Source organism: Silurus aristotelis (assembly GCF_946808225.1).
Source record: "Silurus aristotelis genome assembly, chromosome: 27".
Classification (NCBI taxonomy): Eukaryota; Metazoa; Chordata; class Actinopteri; order Siluriformes; family Siluridae; genus Silurus; species Silurus aristotelis.
In genome coordinates this window covers 11485462-11507642 of record NC_139600.1, presented here as the reverse complement: position 1 = coordinate 11507642, position 22181 = coordinate 11485462, and the positions used below count along the sequence as shown (strand labels likewise).

The window sequence follows — 22181 nt, the reverse complement described above, 5'->3', positions numbered from 1 at the left end:
CTTTGGAAGGAAAGTCTAAACTAATTCAGCAGTTTATCCATGTTTATTTAATAAGCATGGAATTATAAACTTTATTTTTGTTATTTGCTGTGAGAACATGCTGTATGTGTACTAACTTAAATATGCAAATTAGCATGCAAGCAGAATAAAATTTTATCATTTCGTTTATATTCTGAACTGCTTTATCCTGGTCATGGTGGATAAAACTAGGTCAGAATTGTCCTTGGATGGGATGTCAGACCTTATAAACAGACACATTTACACCCAAATCCGCTGACAATCACAGCACAGACTATACACCAACTAGCTTTGTGAAACCCACGTAATCATAAAGACTTGAGAAACATGAGACATTTCATATAGACTAAAGCCTGAGCGCAGGATCGAATCTGTGAGACAGCAAAACCACCTTTTCTTCCACCCTATTACCTCACTCCATCCTAATCATTATTATACAGTACAAGCTCTTAGTATCGCAAATTAAACTTTGTGCTATTATCAATTCAATGTTATAAACATGCAACACGTGTAAGTGATTTCCTTCTTTAATTGCATTCTAACATTAACAACTGTTTTTAAAGAGATGTAAGAGCACAGGTCCATGATGCTTTTGAAACAATTGAACTTTATTGCTAGGCTTTTCACAACATTGAAACATCGGCTGGTACAATTGTTCTTTGAGGTCAAATAAAATGACTACAATATGCAGCATTGGACAATCAAAATAAAATATACCTTATATAAAAACTCTGATAAAATATAAATTCATCTTTATGTTGATCAAATCAGTGGAACATCATTTAAATAGAAATAGCTTAAAAAAAAGACAAGATTAAATTGTATTGTACTGTATTTTCTAAAATATTTTCTGTATATAGACACCAAATTTAAATTAAGGACCCAAACTTTGGTTTCGATGTCAAGATCAGTTTCATTGCTTCCTCATCCAGTTCAAATACAGGAATACAGGACTTGATTCATCAATACTCTGATTTCATGGTTTTGTTACTGAGTCAGTCTCACACTCACATTCATGGACTTCTACTGCGCTGTGTTTCCATGTTCCAGAATGAAAAACGACAACTGGTTGATGTCTTTAATGGTTGGGTAGCACTGTAAGGCCATTGTAATCACGCTGTCCTGCCCTGGAAAAATATTCACTAAATCCTGTTTCAGCCTGAGCGTCTCCTCTGCTGACCTCTCCATCTCCTTTCTGTCCTGAGAATGACCTCTGGCTGACCTGTGAGCTTTGCTTGCGCCCCTGGGTGTCCGTTCACGGTACTTTAGCACTTCTGTTTGAGCTCTGGGTTGAGGTGAGGGTTGGGGGAAATTTGAGGCTGTACCAGCAAATGTGTGACTGCCTGCAACAGGGGGCCTGAGTAAAGATAAAAAGAGACAGTGTGTATGTAGGTGTAGGTGTAGGTGTGTGTGTGTGTGTGTGTGTGTGTGTGTGTGTGTGTGTGTGTGTGTGTGTGTGTGTGCATGAGAGTGAGAGTGAGAGAGAGAGAGAGAGAGAGAGAGAGAGAGAGAGAGAGAGAGAGAGAGAGAGAGAGAGAGAGAGAGAAGTGAGTATCAGGTGTTCACAATTCTTTTACTAAATGTTTGTATGTTCGTTTGTTCCCCGAGTTTTGTTGTACATCCATTCATGCACAAACCTGTTCTGGGTCCTTAAAAAGTCCTTAATGTGGGGTCCACTTCGGCCCAGAGGATCATCCGGGACCATAAAGAGGTCACCTGCAAATACATACTGGAGCAACCTGCAGAGATGTTTTTGTATATTTATATTAATATAGAAATCTAAATGCCTGGTGTATATATGGCCTAGTATTTAAATGATATAAACATTTCCTTCTCAACAACAACAACAATAATAATATTTTCTAACAACAACAACAACAACAACAATAATAATAACAACAATAATAACAATAATAACAACAACAACAACAACAATAATAATAATAATAATAATAATAATAATAATAATAATAATAATAATAATAATAATGTGGCTTCAAGTAGTATAATTTAAATGATAAAAGAAGTAGGATTAAATAAAAGATAAAGTAAAAGTTTGAGTACAAAAATAAATGTAAGGAGCTAAAACAATAAAATGACTGAAAGAAATGCACAGGATAAAACAACTGTCTGAGTAACTTTCCTGCTACCAGTCAGTAATACTGTATGTATATCAGTGGTGGGCGGTCAGGGCCAGCAAAGCCTTCTCTGCTGGCCTAAACACTATCAAAAGCACTGACCTACATTTACAACCTAAATTCTAATATTTGTTCCATGAAATTGTATTAATTTATTCCCAACAGTTTATTCTCTTCATTCCGTAGCGTTTCTCTTGGCTGCACTGCATCCAGTACGTGTATGTGGATGTTAGATTTTGTGTCCAATCAGATTTCAGCCTCTATGTGCTGCCATGTCAATCTAATCTGCACAGGGCCTTCAAAGTCAGTACTGCTGGACTTTTTTTTTTTATATTAGTGTCAATGAGAAATTAGTCTGGTTTTTTTTAACCAATCAGATTTAAATTTGCCTTAATTCTGAACTACTCCAGATGATAAAGGTGCACAGTTGCGGTTGTAGTGTAGAAGTTTGGAGCTTGTTTTAGTAAAATGGTATTCACCCTCCATATGTGAAATTACTCTCTCTCTGTAATGCAATGTGTTGTTAGATTGCGTTTTTGTATAGTATTGATGGTTTCGATAATTGCGACGTGATAGTGGTGGCATTAAGAGGTGGATTAAGTCCCTACTGAAGGCCCAGGTACCAAAAGCACGGTTCATTACTGATGTATAGGCATCACAGTGTGTACATATATTTAGATTTGATGAGGTAGAGTTGTAACTCATAGCAGATGCAACAATAGAAGAAGTTCACAATAGAAAAAATGTCCAGTAGAAAACAAACAACCAGGCTAATATTTAGCCCTATACCGATGTATAAACTGTCTTTGGTCTTTAGCTCTTAAAAATTGTAGTTCACCTTTTCTTGATGATTTCTTTCCATCCAACTGACACATCCACAAGGTCTCTCATGTTGTCATTCGTTACAATCACTCCATCTGTCTGCATTGCAAGCTGCAGCATAAATCTAAAAGAATTGTGTATGAATAATTTAGTGGGGTATTTGTTGTATGATGATGTTGAAACTATTTGTACTATGACAGGCAAAATTGGCAAAAAAGGGATACAAATGGCCATAAAATATAACTGGATTTAACTAGAGATTTTTTACACTACTCAAGCATTAGATCTGTTTTCAATATTTCCTATCAAATATAACTGAAAGTTCATGTGCCTTTGTTTGATGTGGGATCACAGGTCCAATGTACACTTTTAGTCTCATCCAGATGACCTATGATCTTTTTGGGCAGAATTTTTTAACTGTCGATATTTTATAACAAAACGATATGCTAACAAGACTATGATGACGAGCTGAACATCACTTGAAAGAAAGAAGTAAAATAAATTGTGCACAGGGATGTGTGTAAATACCTGTCATCATAGGAATTTATCCTTTGTCCTTCAAATTCTCTAGATGGGGTAAATGAGAGGAGACCAAGATCCTGTAGTTGTGCCATAAAGTGCTGCTCTTTAATAGAGAATATAGAATGAATACAAACAAGCTAGTTTTTTTTACCCAGAAAAAAACACATCTTTTACATCGTAATTACCTTTAATTTTTGAGTCTTTCTTCTGTCTCCATTGGGGAACAAGTGCTGTGATTTTTCGATGACCTTGGTTCCAAAAGTACTCTACAGCCAGGGCAATGCCTCGACAGGAGAAAAATATTCCCAAACCATGCCTTGGGACGAGTAAAACATAGAATTAATATTTATAATTGATAATATACATGATCCAGTATAATATAATGTGCTGTGCAGAATACTCTCTATAGAAATTTCATTATTGGGTAAAGATTGAAGGTTGCTAGTGGTATATATATATATATATATATATATATATATAGGCAATAGCTGTAAAAACAATTTGCTCTAATGAGAAATTATGTCATATACTGTATTATAAGGTAAACAAAGACAATAACCAAGAACCGATACACGTCCTTGGATACAATTTATAACAATTAACAATTATACAGCTACAAAGTGAAGCTAAGATGAACATTCGGTTGCTTATTCCTTCTTTTTTTTGTAGTCTGAAGCTAGTCAACAGGTCAAAATATCTACTAATAAATCCAGAAAGTATTTCTGTATTTCTGAGAAATCAGCCTACTCTCATTCAGCGACATTCATTGAATTGATAAATTTTTGATGTGGGCAAGTCTTGTCCACTCTACTGCCATCATCTCCTGCCTTTTTTTGTAAAGTTAAAATAATCTTTTACTCTGTTTGCTGTCCATAACAGTTTTCTTACGTCATGGCAACATTGCTCCCATCTATGATGATCTGTCGCAGCCCCGGGTCACAATGGCCATCCTTCAGCTGGAGGACAAAGGGTGTCACGAGACCTTCCAAGAAGCGTTGTTGTCCGGTGATGACTGCAGCTGCTTTGGTTGGTACAGGTTTGTGCTTAAACCTGGGAGTGGTCTCTAATGGAGCAAGTTTTTTTTCTTCTGCCATATTGGGGTGCATGGAGGACGGGTATGTCGGCTGAGGAGGTCCACAAACAGAAGGTGAAATGGTGTGGAATGGGGTCAGTTTTTTAAAAGATGACAGAGGATCTTGTGTAATGGTTGCCAAGTTCTTGTCTGGCTCAGTTAAGTGTGCTGGTGTCCTCAGCCCTACACATGGCCTTCCTCTTCCATGTGCTTGAAGATCCTGCTTTGTTTTAATTACTCCTTCTAAGCTTACACTTCTATGATTGTCAGTCTTTTCTGTCATTCCACTTTTCCCTTCAGTCCTTTCAGTTTTCTTTTCTTCGTTCAAAGGACTTCCTTTGGCTCGCTGAATGGAAATGGGATCGTTTCTCCGCTGCTCCACTACTTCTTCTGCTTTCAATCCCTTGCTGTCTTTCTTCCCAGTGGATTCACTCTCGCCCTTTTTTTGAAGTTCCAGGATCAGCTCATGCGGTTTCAGTTCAGGAATGTTGCTGTAAATCTCAGCCACCTTGTCTTCTGTGTACCCACAGCTGGCTGCTGCTTTCTTCATCACACCGAGGACAAAATCCTCATCACTGGCCCCTGGAGTCCCATTCATCTCCTGCTTTAAGATCTGAATCACTGTTTTATCTTGCTCTTGCTGGATCAAGTCAAGAACCTCGGAGGGCTCTCTGGGTCCAGTACGGGCCAAAACCCTGCACACCACCTCATCATTAAAGCCCATAGCAGTAAAGAATTTAAGAAGGTGCTCATTTTCTTGTCTGCTTGTTGTGGACAGCAGACTTTCTCCATGTTGGTCCTCCTGATTTGACTCTGTTTCCATCTTTATATCATGGGCTCTACTTTCAGACCACTTTTGCATGTCTGTGTTTTGTTTCTTTAGATCTAGCCCTGCAGCACCAGGCCTGGGCTCTATGGGCCTGCTGGGCTGGGCCTGCTGGGCTGGGCTGGGCTCTGGGCCTGCTCCCAAACAGCGAAAGAATTGACTTGGAGACTCTATTTGATTATTTTGTGTTCCTGTATCATTGAATTTATAATTTGGAAAGTCAGGAAATTGTGTCCCATTTGCTCTTGAAGAAACAGTGGTACTCCTTAAATTCTCAAGGCTTTTTTCCTTAGATTCACTAAGCATCAGTCTATCCATCATCTCCTGGAGTTTTAGAGGTTTTGTGGCTCCGGCTGAAACTACACTTCTGTCCAAAGTATTTGGATCTGTTCCTGACTGCTTAACTAAGTCCAGAAGAACTTCTTTAACCATCACTGGCAGGACCAGCAGTTCCAGAGTGTAACTGTCCTCCAGTCTCTCCACTACAGATTTAAATGTCCGTCGAGAATCCATGGATTCGCATCCTGCATCAGTGGTTTTTGCTTGGCTAACCTTGTACTTGTCTATCAAGTCTACGACTAGGGAGTAGGCCTTCACAACAGGCTCAGCTAACCCATAAATGAGGATACAGCCTACTGAGCCGACCTAGGGAAAGTTAAGACAAAGGTAAATGCATAGATTAATAGTGAATATTAAAAAAAGAAGACTTATTTTCCAATTCTAACCATACTTACCTCTATATGTGCTGAAGTATTTCTAATCAGGGAGTCAGTAAACAATCCCCTGGCACCAAAGAATACACAATGTAGGACATGCGGATACTGAACTTCCTTTTGAGCCTCCTGGTTCATAAAACCCTTTATAAAAAGCTGAGACGAATAGAAATCATACAAAACATACCATGAGACAAGGTTTAAATATAACAATGACTAACATTATCTCAAGACAAAACCGTCCAACCACACATCTCTCTAGAAAAAACCCACCTTCGCTGCCTCCACTTCTTCTTTTCTTCCATTCAACTGGAGCCAAATTTGTCCATCCTCAGGGTCATATGAGGTGTCTTCCCCAAAGATTTTTAAAGTCACACCAAACACTCGATCCACAGTGGGTTTCAGGTTGATCAAAGGGCCTTGCAATCCACCTGGGCAAGTAAACTCATCCTCCACTTGCTGCTCTCCTGCCATCTTATCCCTCCATTCTGGGACAGCTGAGAGAGCCATTATGGGATTGTAGGTAATAATCAGGATTTACTTGTCTGTGTGTACATGTTCATGTGCATATGAAGGAGAAAGCAAAAGAGACAATCGTATTAAAAAAAAGGAACACATTATAATGATCACATTGATCCTTTCAATGCCCTTCTGCTATGTTAACTATGTTGGAAGTGTATTTTTGGTCTATATAGAAGATGATTCAATCTATAGATAAGTTTTTCATAAATAAATATATATGTCTAAATGAAAAAACAAATTGCTCAGATAAACCAGACATTATTAAAAAAAAGTATTATGATTTTCAACTATATTGTTGACATGGAAATGGGGGAAAGAAAAGCAAGGTGCACACAGGTCACAAGTCAATCCAATAATAATAACAACAACAATAATGATATTAATAATAATAATACTAATAAGGGAGAGTGTAGTAAACAATTCTTATTATATATATGATTTAAGACATTTTTTTTACCACGATCACAGGACTTTAAACCGCTCGCTTTACCTTTTGGTTTTCCAGTTTAAGTTTCGATTCCAGCATATTTGCAATAACTGATTTCCGGCTTTAGAGAAGGCGATATGGATCCAAAGTTTACCGTATAACTCCCACCGAAGTTGTCATGATTGTGATCAATTATTATTATATATTCAATATATATTTAAAACTGAAAATCCTTTTATTTCTCTACTGGAGAAAGTCCTCCTTTCTAACGTGCTGCTTCTTCTTGTTGATAAATGTGAAACTCGGGGTGGGGGGGGGATTGGGGGGGGAAGATAGGGGAAACACAGAGGAGGCGTGAAGAAGAAGAACTACCGTAAATACCCGTAAACACGCGAACGCGTTCGTTATCCCGATCCGCTCGCGTTCTCATCCGCGTGGAACGTCGTACCACCGCCCGAGACGACGCCTCCGCCTCCGCCTCCGCCGCCACGGTACCGACGACGACCACCCGTGGCGAAAGAAAGCGCGTGTCCGACTGTCTCTGAACCTCGTGCGCCTCTACTGTAGACAGGTCGCTTGGGAAATTCCGATGACGTCAAATAACACAGCGGAAAAGAAGAAAAAAAAAAAGAAAAAAAAAAGAAATTCCGTTTTAGGTATGTTGGAAGCGGCACGAGATTCACGCGTGCGCATGCGCGAATACGTTCTGCAGCTGAACATCTTATTCTTGACTTTCCATCAACTCGTCTAACTTCATGTCGTTTTATGGTAAGTTGTATTGCATGTATGAGTCTTGCATGTGAAGGGTGTTGTGTTTACAAGTAGACCAGGTAGAGCAGGTAAAGCAGGTAAAGTAGAGCAGACAGCCCTCTGAGGACAGACTGTGGCATTGCACTGGAGCTTCGAGCTTCTCTCTTCCTATAAGGAAGTGAAAGAACAGCACTTCTTACAGGGTCGGTGTGTTTTTGTCGCCATTTCAGTATGTCCACTTTTTACTCAGCAGCTCCTGCCTAATGAACTCAGAGCTCCATAACTTTCAAGCTCCATAAACAGCTTTACTGAGATTTTTCTCAAGAGCCATTCTAGATTTCATTCTCACCAGCCTGGTAAGTTTACCTTGGTTAGTTGCAATCCATTATTAACCTGAATTCAAACCTTAAAACCAAGTTAAGAGCTGTAACTTTGGAGGTTGATATCAGTGCCATTCTCCTTCAACCTCTTTTTAAGGGGAAAGTATTTCATCCAACTTAAACAAAACAAAAAAGTTGTTATAGATGTCACCAAATGACGACACGGGACAATTTGCATAATCATAACAGCGTCATGATTGTTTGTATAGCAAAACGTGAAAGTCTGATTTTTTATATTGTTCTTTTAGAGTAGAGAAGATATTTATCATCGGCGGTGTATGCAATGGTCTCGTTTTGTGACGTTCCTGCTGTGCGCTTCCTGAATGTTTTTTTACTAGGAACTGTTATGTTGAGACATTTTCCAGGACAGAAATTCTGAGTTACAATCTTTAGATTAGACTGTGACTACTCCAGACTGGACTAAACCAGATTTGAATATATAAATATTCTAATCTAATAAAATATCATTTCTTTTTTGGGGCAGCACAAAGCAACTATTGTTGTATTTACGAAAACATATGTTGTAACATAGCAGTGGTATGATAGGAAATAGACATAAAGGTTTCATAAGGGCTAATATATAAAATAAAAACAAATAAACAAACAAATAAATATAAAAGAAGATGTGCTACTGGTCATAAGGTCAAGGTTCAAACCCCAGCACTGCCAAGCTGCCACCTTGAGCATCTGCCTTGAGTAAGGCACTTAACCTTTTCTGCTCCACCCCGTGATAGCTGACTCTGCACTTTGACAAGCTGAGATATGCAAAAATGACAATAAAATTTGGTGTTAACAAAGTACAGCGCAACCTTGATACTCGCAGGGGGGTTACGTTCTATGACCCCTCGCGAGTAACAAAATAGCAAGGTTTTGACTCTCTTTTTGATGGATCCTTTTTCAAGGGGAATTGTACATGTACTGTACTGTAAACTTAACAAAAACTGTGAATCACTTGTCATTAAATGTTTTATTTACTACTTTAAATGAATAATACAATAATAAAAAGATTGTCAAAATTTTATGTAATTTATGAGTACAAATTTTTTGCGAGTTACTCTCGGTTTGAAATTAAAAGTCGTGAGCTATCGAGGTCGCGAGTGTCAAGATCGTGAGTATCGAGGTTCCACAGTACTATAAGTAAATATATATATATATAGGGTTATTATAAAGTGATTGTGTAGGACAAACAGTGGTGCTCAGTGATCTTTAATTAGAAAAGAAATGGTAATTATTTACTGATGGTTGGCCGACTATCAGGCTTCACAAAATAATTGTGCCTTAACCAAACCTGTTTTGTCTACTCATAACTCAATAATGTAAAAAAAATATATATATAATTAATAATAAACAAATTAATAATTGATTAAAACTATAAACCTTGATTAGATATTTTTTTGTCATTGTGCAGAGTGTAATTAAAGATTTTTCCATAATTTTTCTTCGCATGTCCCTTTTTGAAATCAAGATTCTTAACTAAATTAAAACGTTGCCAAATCTTCAACAACACCTAAAAATAACCCGATTTACCTTTGTTTTATATTAATGCAGATACATGGACCTGGCCAGCTGCTCTCTGCCTCCTTTTATTTCTGATGACTGTCTGGAGCCCTGGAAGGTGATTGGGTCTGGTGGATTTGGAAAAATCTATAAGGCAAAACATAAAAAATGGGGGATGGACGTTGCCATCAAAATATTACACTCTACTGATGGGTAAATATACTATATTGTCTCATGATATTCCACTTTCTAATGTACTAGTCGAGCGGAATCATCAAAGCTAACTTCTCCCCACCTTTATCTTTTAACCCAAACACATGATGCACTATTGGTCCTCAAAGTCCAAATATGCACCATAAATAATTTTTGAAGGGACTCCAGATCCATGTCTTCCCTTAATGTTACCAACACAGTGATACATCCAAATACAATACTTCGGTAGGGAACACTTCTAGGAAGATGGCATGACATATATGTCTGTTATTATGTTCTAAAACATAACTTTGTAAAGGTGAAACAGGTAGTGATACATGCATGTAGATTTACTTGACTTTTCCTTGTTTTTCACGCTTTCCCTGATAAGAAAACAATAGAAATCATCAGAACTTGTGTAATAGCTTTAATGATTATAATAACAATTGTATGGGTTTTGAGCTGAACTGTAATGATCCCTGTGGGTCTCTTCTGGTAATTGGTTCTATTGGTGGTGTGTTATGTCTAATGAATAGAATTAAAATCTAAACAATTTTGACATCGTTATTCACATGCTGGCATCTAATGGATACAATTAGAGACTATTTGGACATCATCAAGCATTTATAATCCAGTTTTCTGAAGTTTCTCTGTTCACTTCATTGTATTTTGTCATGTCCGGATGCTCAACACTAACAGGGGATGTTTAATGCTATGCATATCAGATGTATTTAGTAAGTCAGCATATACTATACTGTGGAACCTCGATACTTGTAATCTTCACACTCGCGACCTCGGTAGTTCGTGACTTTTCATTTGGAACGAGACTGAGAGTAACTCAGATTTTTGAGAAGCCGCAAGTCGCTCGAAAGTTCGGAGTAACATTTTGAAAACGAGTTTGTATTAATAAATTACATAAAAATGTTTCAAAAACTATTTTATTATTGTATTATTCATTTAAAGTAGTAAATAAAACATTTATGACAAGTAATTTACAATTTCTGTTGAGTTTACAGTACAGGTACAATTCCCCTAGAAAAAGGAACCATCAAAAGGAAAGAGTCAAAACCTTACAATTTTTTGTTACTCGTGAGGGGTCATAGAACGTAACCCCCGCGAGCATCGAGGTTGCACTGTACTCACAAAAGGGCTGAAAAATCTAATTGAACATTGTAATAACCTTTCTTTTTCTTCCCTAGCTCCAACTCCTCTCTCCTCCAAGAGGCAGACTTGATGCGTCATGGCGGCAACCCCAATGTGCTGAGAATTCTGGGTGTTTACAAAAGTCAAGATCAAAAAGACAAGTCTGCCTTTCAGATGGGTTTAGTCATGGAATACATGGAGAGAGGATCTCTGATGGACCTTCAGCTGGCTTTGAAAGAATGCCCACCCTGGCCACTTGCTTTCCGCATTATTAACCAGATCGCTCTGGGAATGAATTTCCTCCACCAGTTGGATCCACCTCTTCTGCACCTGGACCTGAAACCCAGCAATGTGTTACTGGATGACAGTCTAAATGCCAAGGTTAGGGACACAATGAAAATGTTTATTTATGGCTAATGAGTTGTTAAGGAGAAAAAAGCAGTCTGATGCAATATATTGCAAAAAGTATCTGCTCACCCATCGAAATCATTGAATTAAGTTGTTCCAGTCACTTCTATGGTTACCGGTGTATAAAATAAAGCACCTGGGCATGCAGACCGCTTTTACAAACATTTGTGAAAGAATGGGTCACTTTTAGGATCTCAGTGAATTCCAGCGTGGTACCATGTACTAAATATTCCACAGTCAACTGTTAGTGGTATTATAACAAAGTGGAAGCGATTGGTAACGACAGCAACTCACCCACAAAGTGTTCGGCCACGTAAAATCACAGAGCGGGTCAGCAGATGCTGAGACACATAGTGCACAGAGGTCACCAACTTTCTGCAGAGTCAATAGCTACAGACCTCCATGTGGCCTTCAGATTAGCTGAAGAACAGTGCGTAGAGAGCTTCATGGAATGGGTTTCAATGGTCGAGCAGCTGCATCTAAGCCTTACATCACTAAGTGCAATGCAAAGCATCGGATACAGTGGTGTAAAGCACGCCACCCCTGGACTTTAGAGCAGTGGAGACGTGTTCTCTGGAGTGACGAATCACGCTTCACTGTCTGGCAATCCGATGGATGAGTCTGTGTTTGGCGAATGCCAGGAGAACAGTATTTGTCTGACTGCATTGTGCCAAGTGTACAGTTTGATGGAGGGAGATTATTATGTGCGGTTGTTATTCAGGAGTTGGGCGTAGCCCCTTAGTTCCAGTGAAAGATACTCTTAGTGCTATAGCATACCAAGACATTTTGGACAATTTCATGCTCCCAACTTTGTGGGAACAGTTTGGGGACGACGCGTTCCTGTTCCTACATGACTGCGCACCAGTGCACAAAGCAAGGACCATAAAGACATGGATGAGTGTGTTTGGTGTGGAAGAATTTGACTGGCCTACACAGATTCCTGACCTCAACCCAATTATTCATCGACCTTTAGGATAAATAATATTGCGGACTGCGATCCAGGCCTTCTCGTCCAACATCAGTGTCTGACCTCTGGATGAACGGTCAGAAATTTGCAGAAGTTTTAAAGTTGTTATAGCTGCAAAGGGCCAACATCATAATAAACCCTATGGATTAAGAATCGGATGTTACTCAAGTTCATTTGCACTTGAAAATAGATGAGCGAATACTTTTGGCAATATAGTGCATCTCTGAGTAGTCCCTCTGTCTATCTGTCTTGTTTACTCCAGCTCACAGATTTTGGTCTGGCCAAAATATCTAAAAGTACCTCAAAATCTATTGAAGAGAATGATAGGGATGCAGCTGGGACCACCAGCTACATGCCCCCAGAAGCATTTCTTTCCACTCAGTATCTCCCTGACTTTGCTTCTGATGTTTACAGGTAAAAAATTTTTTTCAGTTAAAGCTTTGGGTCTAGCCATGAAGGTAATGTGTTTAGTGCATTTAATATTAATGATGGTTTCTTTCCGAATATTGTCTCAGCTACGGCATATTGGTGTGGTCAGTCGTCACGGGAAAGCAGCCGTATGTCGGTGAGACTCCAGTGCATTCTCTAACTGCAGATTAGTTACAAATACACTTTAATACAGAATTCATGTTTTTATTTGCTTTATTAGATTCCCACTGCCTCATTCCCTTTCTCTCTCAGATAACTTTTCTAGTTTAGTGCGGTTTCGTGTCCGTGAAGGTGACAGACCTGATACGAGCTGTATAGAAAAAAGCCAGGCAGATGGACTCAGCAGGATAATTGATTTGATGCAGAAATGTTGGGACCATAATTCCAAAATCAGACCCACATTCATAGGTAAGATTCTATGCCTTACTGTGTACCACTTGCATCCCACCTTCATCCTTTTATATTAGTTGGGTTAGTCTGCATTCAAGCATACTAACATACTAATATACTGATATATCATTCTTTATTTTCAAGCTGTTTATTTATTCATGCTTATTCCACATTGTTTTCAGATTGTATTGAGATCACAAACAACGTGTACGAGATGCACAAACAACATGTGCCTGATGCCGTCCACACCATTCTGAAAAAGCTGGTACAAAACTTTACAATTTCAGTTCAATCATTTCATTGCATTACTGTATTGCCTATTTAATTTATTCTTCATATTTATGTGATATGATATAATAGGCTTTTCAACTTACACATTCTATTCTATTTCTCCTCTTTCTTTCCTAAAGGACAATAAAGACAATTTGAGTTCCAGTTTTGCATCACTCTCTATAAACCCTCAAACAAAGAATGGTACATTTTATGCTATACATTCATCTGTTGATTAGCATTTACTCTACTGTATTTGATCCAATTTGCAGAATGCTATGCAATTTTTTTTTTACAGCCACCATAAGTTAGGTAATAATTAATTGGCCATCTTTATGCATACCTCCAAATTGTGGACTCTTACATTTGATTAATGAACTGCAAGGAATATATTTTTAACTATGGATTTTTCTCTACATAGCACTTAAATCGCTATTTCTTGATTTAAACCTTGAGTGATTAACTCGCATAATTTTTTTCCATCTCCTTTTTTTATTTTTGAAAAAGGGCTGAAAAAGCAAACTGATTCTTCAGTGAAAACTTCCACACAGGTATTTATTGCTAAAACAACTTCAGAAAAGCAATATATATGTTGTTGTAATGTGTTTTAATGAGGTGTATCTCTAAATATACTTTGTTAATGAATATATGTTTTAGGAAATGGGTCCTAAACCTACACCCATCGGAGCAGGTAAAAAAAAAGTGTTTTATGAAAATAAAAGTATAAAAGTGTCATGGATCCCATAACACCATAAGTTTCTTGCTACTGATTGGAAGATTATATGTGATTTTAAACCATGCCTTTTTTTTTTTTTTTTTTTTTTTTTTTTTTTGGACATCAAAATGTTTGTAAATTTTGTAGCCACTTCCAAGTGGGTAAATCACAACTGGTAACTGGTAGATGATAAACTTTTGAATTACAGTTAATGTGATAAGCTTTCTGCAGTTATACATTGCATTATGTATGTAATTGCCAGAGTGAATTCATAACTTCTATAGTTATCTGGCCCAAACATGTGTGTTGTATGGATTTTAAAAAGTCTGACAGGACAAAGTTTTGTCTTTATCTACTACTTCTTTCTTTTTTTTCTTCATGGGCAGGTTCATTTTCTCACTCAGGTTCTCCAAAATTACCAGGAATGTATTATAAGCCAGCAAGAGCTCCACCTGACCAGTTTAGGCCACCAAATGCACAGGTTTGAAACAAAATCTTTTTGACCTGCATTGTTTTATTTATTTACTATTGCTCTCATACTAAAATACACAATTTCAACATAAATAATTTTTTCTTTTACTTTCTTTCCAGCGGCAATTCTCAATTCCAAGTAAGTGTATTCTAAAATATCGTATTTCATAAACTTTTTCTGTTGCCGTAAAACAGGAACCAAAAACAGTAAGTCTCTTTTTCCTTCCTCTCAGGCAATGTAAGCATCTGCTTATCCAATGTCACAGGAGTACAGATTGGTGACAACAACTTCATGAATGTACAAGGAACAAGACTGCGCCAGAGACACCCAACAGCACCATCAGTCACACAGCCATCTTCCAAACATCAGCAGAAACCCCCCCAATGACAAACCCAAAACATTTCTGTTGGGATTTTCTATTTCATCCAGTGTTTCACTGGTTGAAGATCTAGCAAGTCCTTGGTTTATCAGATGGTAGCAATTGTCCTTGAACACTTACAGAGCCAAATATACATTTTGTTTACTTTTTTTTGAGGTATTGCTCATTTCCCCTTTTTATTAGCCATAATTTCCTTTTTTTTACTCAAAACCTGTGTAGTCATATATGAAAATGCACATTGCAAAAAGTTTTAGTAGGTGGATGTTTCATGTTCTGTTCGTTATTATAACTTTATGATTTAAATTGGTCTTAATATGTCCAATGTATTGGTAGCCAGGTATAAGGTACTTTGTACTGCTATAGTACTGTATGGTACTGCTGCTATGGCTTTGTAAAATCTGCTGCTTTTGTACATTTCAGTGATTTATCAAATGATACTGAAATATAATACTTCTCTCCACTTCTCATCTCTATGCTGTAAACCCTTGGTTTGTATTTCCAGTGTAAAGAGTATTAATGTTATGGGGAAATTATCCATGCCATGGTGATGTGATACCACCAGTAATGCCCCAAAATTAAAGATTTTTTTGTATTAGAATGGCCTGAAGTAAGTTATTTCTTTTATACTTTTGCAAATGTTGAATTTATTTATGAATGAATAATGGCTGAATTTAACTTGCAAACAAACATAAAAAAACAGCTTATCATTAATGCCAATTTTATTATAACTATTAGTTTATTAGATTAGATGATATTGTGATTTGTAGTGAGGGTATTGAGAAGGGGAATGAAAGTCAGTAGGAGAAAGACAGAGTACATGTGTGTGAATGAGAGGGAGGGCAGCGGGAGAAGGGAGAAAAGGTGATGAAGGTGGAGAAGTTCAGGTACATGGGGTCAACAGTGCAAAGTAATGGTGTGTTGGAGAAGTGAAGAAAAGAGTGCAGGCAGGGTGGAGTGGGTGGAGAAGAGTGATAACAGGAGTGATTTGTGATAGAAGAGTATCTGTGAGAGTGAAAGGGAAAGTTTATAGGACTGTGGTGAGACCTGTGATGTATGGTTTAGAGACAGTGGCAGTGAGTAAAAAACAGGAGGTGGAGCTGGAGGTAGCAGAGCTGAAGATGTTGAGGTTTTTTATTAGGAGTGACGACGATGGACAGGATTAAAAAAAGAGTATATTAGAGGGACCGCGCATGTAGGACGTTTTGGAGACAAGGTGAGGGAGGTGAGATTGAGATGGTTTGGACATGTGCAGAGGAGGGACATGGGGTATATCGGTTGAAGAAAGCTGAGGATGGAGCCACCAGGAAAGAGAAAAAGAGGAAGACCAAGGAGGAGGTTTATGGATGTGGTGAGGGAAGACATGCAGGTAGTTGGTTTGAAAGAGGCAGATGTAGAGGACATTAATTAATAATAAATTAATGCATGTGCTGCAATTTTTTAATTCAACAGTGCTGCAGTATAATTATTTTTAAAGTATATGAAAAATGTCCTCCTTAGTACAAATCTCCTATAGAGACATGGAACTCTGACACTAATAAACAATGACAGCGTGCATTGTGTAATCAGCGGGATTCTGGCAACCCCAAGTAACTATCCGCCAACTCCCCCATCTGTCACCGGAATTTTATGGATGTGGAACCGCATGATCAGCATCATCCCTCAATTATACTTAATATTGCAGTACTTTTAACAACACTAACGGCTAAAGACGGGGGCTCTTCCTGATTATGCAGAAACAAACAGCTGTAAGTATACTGAGGCTTACAAATGTATATCAGGCAAATCAAAATGATCTGAAGAGTTTTTAATTATACAACAGGACAGTCAATGATGACATCCAATACTTACTTATATACATATATATATATACACATACATTTCATTTAGCTCCTATGAAATGGGACATGTAATTTACATGAAAACAAAATAAACCACCAAGCCTTCAATGTATAATCACAGGGTTACAGGGGGACCTGCAGTCTCTTGGCAAAGAGAGCAGTCTTTTTTTATTTGGCTGACCTGTTTTGCCAGATTAACAGATGGCACTGGTAATAATAAATAGAAATGAGTATGTGGCCATGTATCCATCTGCAACCATTTACACTTTGATCTTATGAAAATGCCCACATCAGGATGTTGCTCACTTTTTTCCCACTGCCTTCTCGTCTTTATCCGAGTTGTTTCGGATGACATTCACATCATCCGAAGCAAATCATCTGAACATGATGATGACAAAACGTTACTAAAATCACCAGCACAAAACAGACAAATGAAAAAAGAAATTTAGGTGTATAAACAGTTCTAAAAAAAAAAAAAATCCTTCTATAAAGGAAAAACAAGAAACCCAGAAAAGGTTGAATACTTCCAGCCACCCATCAGGTTTCCTCGCTCCAGTTTGAGGTAGGCCTTGTCTCCTCTCTCCATGGTAACCAGTCCTGCATTGGTTGCTGCTTCACGTGTCACATCCTGGTCCCCTGCAAAAGCTGAGATCACTGGCCAACCATTCAACACCAAGCTTACCTGGCAGGACAGATGGGTAGAGTTAGATGTGAATAGGGTGCATACTTTCCAGTTGAATGTGTCAAACTGCAAATGGAGTCACGTTTAAATAATAATGAATGGGAAATTTCTTAACTGTGCAGAAAAAAGTATAAAATTTAAACAGACATTGAGCATACATTTATGTTAAGACACTAGTTGGGAGACTCGCTGTAGAGACAATTGTGTCAAGTAAAAATGTATCTTGGAAAATGAATGACACTCTTTTACAAGACAACACTCTGATGTAGATCTCACTTAGATAAAACTACTTTACCTGTATCGTCTGTCTATTGTATACTTTAACCACATGGAAGCTGAAGCTGTACACCCCTTTTCTAGGTGCCTGGAAGATGCTCCGTGCAGGATCGAAATGGCTGCCAATGTTTACCAAGACCTTACATTTAAAACAGGGAATATACAGTAAGATTTATATACCATAAATCTGGATATTTAAGTGATCTTTCTTCAATGTTCCTTTTTTAATTATTATTATTATTATTATTATTATTATTATTAATAAATATGTTTTTCTTACATTCATGCAATTTTTATTTCTATCTAATAGTCCCATTAATGCATCCATCCACAAATCCATCCTTCCATCTATCCATCCACACATCTATCCTACTCATCACTTGCCACTGTTGACTCTGTTCAGTTACACTTTATTGCCAATTGTTAATGGGCACCTGATCAATTACACACATGGCCTTTTTAAACATTAAATTATACATTTTATTCTTCCCTTTGCTGTTACAATAACATTTTGGAACATGACTGTGGTTTTAGTGAGGTTCCAATTAATCCCACATGTTTTCACTGGGGTTGTATCAGAGTAACCAATGATATATAATCCAAAGATACACTGTCATGCTGAAATAAGTTTGTACTAGGCTGCTTAATCTTAATGCCATACAAAGGCATTATGTTTCCAAGTTTGAGGCAACAGCTTGCAGTAAATCCACAGGTGGGTGTTATGGTCAGATGTTCACTTACATTTGGCCCTATAATGTATATTTATTTTGATCTTTGTAAAGTGCTTTCTTACATTGTGCTGAATATAAATGGATTTATCTATATATCATGTGTGAACATATACAAAATGTAATATTCCTGAAAAAGCCTTAATTTCGCTGTGACATCAAGGTCATGTTTATGTGGCCATTTTGATTACACACACACACACACCAATATTTTTCCAAATCTGGGATTTTTAACTTAGATAATATACATTTATTTGCTGTTCACATGATACATATACTGGGTAATATTTGTGTGAAAAGAAAATCAGTGTTGCTGAAACATTGTAAAAAAAACAAGTCTTTGTTCAGTTTGGTTTACATTTAGTGCATTTACACGTGTTACTAAAAACGAGATAAATTGTATGTAAAAAGTACTGACCTGATCAAAGTAAATAGTCATGGTCCGATTGCTCATCTCTGATGGTTCATGGTTAGTGTTGCGGATGGCAGAAAAGGCAACACGCCCTGTTCCAGAGCGAACCGACATTCCCAGTGCATTTCCTCCTGGTTCTGTAGCTGGAGTGGAGTCACACACTACCAAACACTTTCCTTCCAGTATAATGGGCTCTGTATCATTCTGAGTTTTCACCAGCAAAGGACACAGAAGAAAGATCCCACAGAGAGAAAGAAGGACGTGGTCTAATGCTGGACCATCCATCTCCTTATGCTGAAATTATGTATTTAAATGTTTTGCTTTCTTTAATGGTGATTGCAGATAATTCTGTGAGGTGGAGTAATAGATAATTGTTATACTTTTATATAAAATTGTATATAAAAGTTTTATACTTATTAGAGCTGTGAAGAATTGAGTTCTATCTAGTCAGTTTTTAAGTTTTATCCAGATATTATTCAGTGTAAGGCTCTCTGTGTTGTTTCATTTCGATTTTATAGACCTTTTATGAGGCCCATCAGACTGACAGCAAAGTCTTAAAAAAGCTGATCAATAAAGGTTGAAATAGGAGATATGTTGTAGCTTGAAGCTTGAAACAGAGTTTGTTCTAAAACGAGAAGAGAGACAAATATGTCCATTTGCTTTTGATTTCAGAACCCTGACTCTTTAAATCTAAATCCAATGAAGTTTCGATTTTTAAAAAATTCTCACAAAATGGTTATTTTTTGGCACATTTCTGAAAGAAAAAAACCCACTACATAGCGTGCAAGATGATGATATCATGCTTTGGCATAGAAAATCAAGGACATATGCAAACAAACATGCGGACACTCAGCAGGCACCTACTGAGAAACCATCTGACTACTGAACACTCCAAACATTCCATAACACAAGCAAACTTGAAAATTTATTCAAAAACACTAAAAACATACGCAGTGAACTTTCATAACCTACATGAAGAACATACACATTGGCCTACAAATGAATCGTACCACATACATGCTTTGACAGATAACACAACCTTTACCGTATTTCTTCTTTTTTTAATTCTCTTTTTTGATGCAGTACATCACATTTTAGTCAATCACACAAACCACATTTTAGCATTTAGGCTCAATGTAGTTATTTTCCCACTGAAAACATATTTTTAGTTACAGCACTCTTGTCTTTACATCCAATAACACACGAGGTACAGACAATGATGTAAGAGAATTGCTTACCAGTCTCTTGGTGCATGTCCACAATTTACTGCAGAGACTAGGAACATGCCTCTATTCTAAGAATGGGCAAACATTAACTGTCCCACAGTCTTTTCCTGCATCACCCCCTCCCTCCCTCTCTCTCTCTCTCTCTCTCTCTCTCTCTCTCTCTCTCTCTCTCTCTCTCTCTCTCTCTCTCTCTCTCTCTCTCTCCACCTCCCTGTCCAAAAAACATTATGTCACATCTAATTCCCCCCCCCCCCCCTATCTTCAAAAAAAACACCCTTTTCTCCTAATCTCACTGTATTCTACTATCTGCTGTGCTGATAAACATTGTCTACTAACTGGCACAAACATATTGTGTGATATATCAAAATCAGAATCAACGTCTGTCATAAAAGAAAATCGCCTCAGAGCAATAGGGTATTATTTATAATCACTGTATCCAGTGAGGAATTTATAATATTCATGTCTTTGTTTCTTATTATTGAGTAACCTGAACCTAATGTCTCTTTTATATAGAGGTCTCCTTCATCCCTAAAGTAAATTATTGCTGTGAGAAATAAAGAAATGGATAAGCTGTTGGCTTTTATGCAACACATATTGACACTAAAATCTCGATGCTCATCTCAAACTTCCTCATCAATAATCCTTTCATTAAATGAATCCAAACATCAAACGACTAATTAGAATTTTATCTGCAGTGACATTCATATATTGCTACAATCACACCATCATTCTGATGCTCTCTTTCCTATTTTCCTTGGCTGGGAACTGTGTGTGTGTGTGTGTGTGTGTGTGTGTGTGTGTGTGTGTGTGTGTGTGTGTGTGTGTGTGTGTGTGTGGATTAAATGAATTTTAAAAATGTGCTTTTTACATTTTTTGCTTTTTAATATTTCCCATTTTACTGTTATAAATAGAGAAAACCTGAAATGGGAAATGAGAAAAAGATTTTTTTTATTATTATTTATTTCATTTTCTTTCTTTTTTCCCCCAGGATGGAGACGTGATTCCATTTGATTATGATCTACATTTTTGTTAATGCGCTTTCATTTTCTTGGTCATCACTTGTTGCTTTTCAGATGCCATAGCTAATTAATACAGCTGTTTCTAAACATCTGTATATAACAAGCTTTTATTTGCATCTCAGCTGCTTTGACATGCAGCCAGATCAAGGTTTCATAACCTCACATATAATATAATAGAATAGAATATAATATATGGAAAGGATATGCAAGATAATTTTCAGAAGGAATTGCAAATTGTATTTGCAATTGCGTTTTCACATGTGGATGCATAAATTGACAGAATCCAAAAGCAATTGTAAATCTTGCATTGTGTTTTCGCACATGCGCGGTGACGGCCAAATTTCAAATGAAAAAATCAAAGTCCATTTGCATTTCCACGTTTGCCTTTTCATTTTCTCTGTGTGTCGCCTGTGAAAAACTCAAATGGAATTGCAATTCATTTTGCATTTGAATTTCTGAAACCGTGCACTCATTTACCCTGTCCAAAAACTAAATGGCTTCTGAGTAAGAGGAAATCCGTAGAGAATGAACTGTCAGCATGTTGCACGAACATCATAATGTCCTCCACAATTTCACTGACTGTTCAAAACATTCTGCAAAATCGTCGATTACTAGCTTGTCCCCTGTTGGTTGTCGATTGTGAGTGACGTCACCCATAAACATAATCCCACCCCTGACACTTGATTGACAGCTTTCAGTGCAATGAATCTGAAATGCAAATAACTGTGCATGGTTTTGGAAATTCAAATGCAAAAAGAATTGCGATTCCTTTTGAGTTTTGACAGGCTACACACAGAGAACGTGAAAAAGCAAACGTGGTAATTAACATTGCTATTTAAATATCACATGGTCATCACTCTCAAAGACACAGTGGAAAATTTGACATTGCATTTCCATTGGAAATTTGTGCGTCCACATTTAGAAAAAGCAATTGCAAATACAAATTGG

At 37.4% G+C, this 22181-nt stretch overlaps 3 protein-coding genes across 6 annotated transcripts; 1 reads left to right on the top strand and 2 right to left on the bottom strand.

Moving 5' to 3' along the window:
- Window positions 1-605: 605 nt before the first annotated feature.
- Window positions 606-7634, bottom strand: khnyn (KH and NYN domain containing). Of its 3 annotated transcripts, none has more exons than XM_083532808.1 (9): window positions 7442-7634; window positions 6385-6656; window positions 6133-6267; window positions 4389-6043; window positions 3686-3816; window positions 3507-3603; window positions 2995-3102; window positions 1656-1757; window positions 606-1375 (listed from the first exon to the last, which is right to left on the bottom strand). In XM_083532808.1, exons 2-9 carry the CDS (start codon window positions 6619-6621, stop codon window positions 1042-1044), a joined length of 2799 nt encoding a protein of 932 aa, XP_083388934.1. In that variant the 5' UTR covers window positions 6622-6656; window positions 7442-7634; the 3' UTR covers window positions 606-1041. The 3 variants fall into 3 exon arrangements, with proteins under 3 accessions (XP_083388934.1, XP_083388933.1, XP_083388932.1); XM_083532807.1 differs by lacking the exon at window positions 7442-7634 and adding an exon at window positions 7091-7374; XM_083532806.1 differs by lacking the exon at window positions 7442-7634 and adding an exon at window positions 7124-7374.
- Window positions 7635-7692: 58 nt separating this feature from the next.
- ripk3 (receptor-interacting serine-threonine kinase 3) lies at window positions 7693-15650 on the top strand. 2 transcript variants are annotated; one of them, XM_083532938.1, is made up of 13 exons: window positions 7693-7828; window positions 9739-9900; window positions 11079-11403; window positions 12660-12811; window positions 12913-12962; window positions 13079-13234; window positions 13399-13481; window positions 13627-13690; window positions 13994-14037; window positions 14144-14177; window positions 14588-14682; window positions 14793-14811; window positions 14906-15650. In XM_083532938.1, the coding sequence occupies exons 2-13, from the start codon at window positions 9743-9745 to the stop codon at window positions 15058-15060; spliced, it is 1335 nt and encodes a 444-aa protein (XP_083389064.1). In that variant the 5' UTR covers window positions 7693-7828; window positions 9739-9742; the 3' UTR covers window positions 15061-15650. The 2 variants fall into 2 exon arrangements, with proteins under 2 accessions (XP_083389064.1, XP_083389065.1); XM_083532939.1 differs by lacking the exon at window positions 7693-7828 and adding an exon at window positions 7877-8166.
- A 279-nt stretch (window positions 15651-15929) lies between these two features.
- LOC310721386 (cerebellin-1) lies at window positions 15930-20324 on the bottom strand. Its single transcript, XM_083533052.1, has 4 exons — window positions 20227-20324; window positions 18995-19613; window positions 17868-17987; window positions 15930-17572 (listed from the first exon to the last, which is right to left on the bottom strand). The coding sequence occupies exons 2-4, from the start codon at window positions 19271-19273 to the stop codon at window positions 17375-17377; spliced, it is 597 nt and encodes a 198-aa protein (XP_083389178.1). The 5' UTR covers window positions 19274-19613; window positions 20227-20324; the 3' UTR covers window positions 15930-17374.
- Window positions 20325-22181: the final 1857 nt, after the last annotated feature.

Excerpts from the sequence above, each read along its gene's own strand:
- khnyn (XM_083532808.1), bottom strand. The coding sequence starts at position 6,621 with ATGGCTCTCTCAGCTGTCCCAGAATGGAGGGATAAGATGGCAGGAGAG. Across the intron at positions 3,103-3,506 it reads ATAAATTCCTATGATGACAG|ATTTATGCTGCAGCTTGCAA; the intron begins GTATTTACACAC and ends CAATTCTTTTAG. Across the intron at positions 1,758-2,994 it reads AAAGAAATCATCAAGAAAAG|GTTGCTCCAGTATGTATTTG; the intron begins GTGAACTACAAT and ends ACATCTCTGCAG.
- ripk3 (XM_083532938.1), top strand. The coding sequence starts at position 9,743 with ATGGACCTGGCCAGCTGCTCTCTGCCTCCTTTTATTTCTGATGACTGT. Across the intron at positions 12,963-13,078 it reads GGGAAAGCAGCCGTATGTCG|ATAACTTTTCTAGTTTAGTG; the intron begins GTGAGACTCCAG and ends TTTCTCTCTCAG. Across the intron at positions 13,482-13,626 it reads ACACCATTCTGAAAAAGCTG|GACAATAAAGACAATTTGAG; the intron begins GTACAAAACTTT and ends TCTTTCCTAAAG.
- LOC310721386 (XM_083533052.1), bottom strand. The coding sequence starts at position 19,273 with ATGGATGGTCCAGCATTAGACCACGTCCTTCTTTCTCTCTGTGGGATC. Across the intron at positions 17,988-18,994 it reads TGACTATTTACTTTGATCAG|GTCTTGGTAAACATTGGCAG; the intron begins GTCAGTACTTTT and ends TTTAAATGTAAG. Across the intron at positions 17,573-17,867 it reads ACAATAGACAGACGATACAG|GTAAGCTTGGTGTTGAATGG; the intron begins GTAAAGTAGTTT and ends CTGTCCTGCCAG.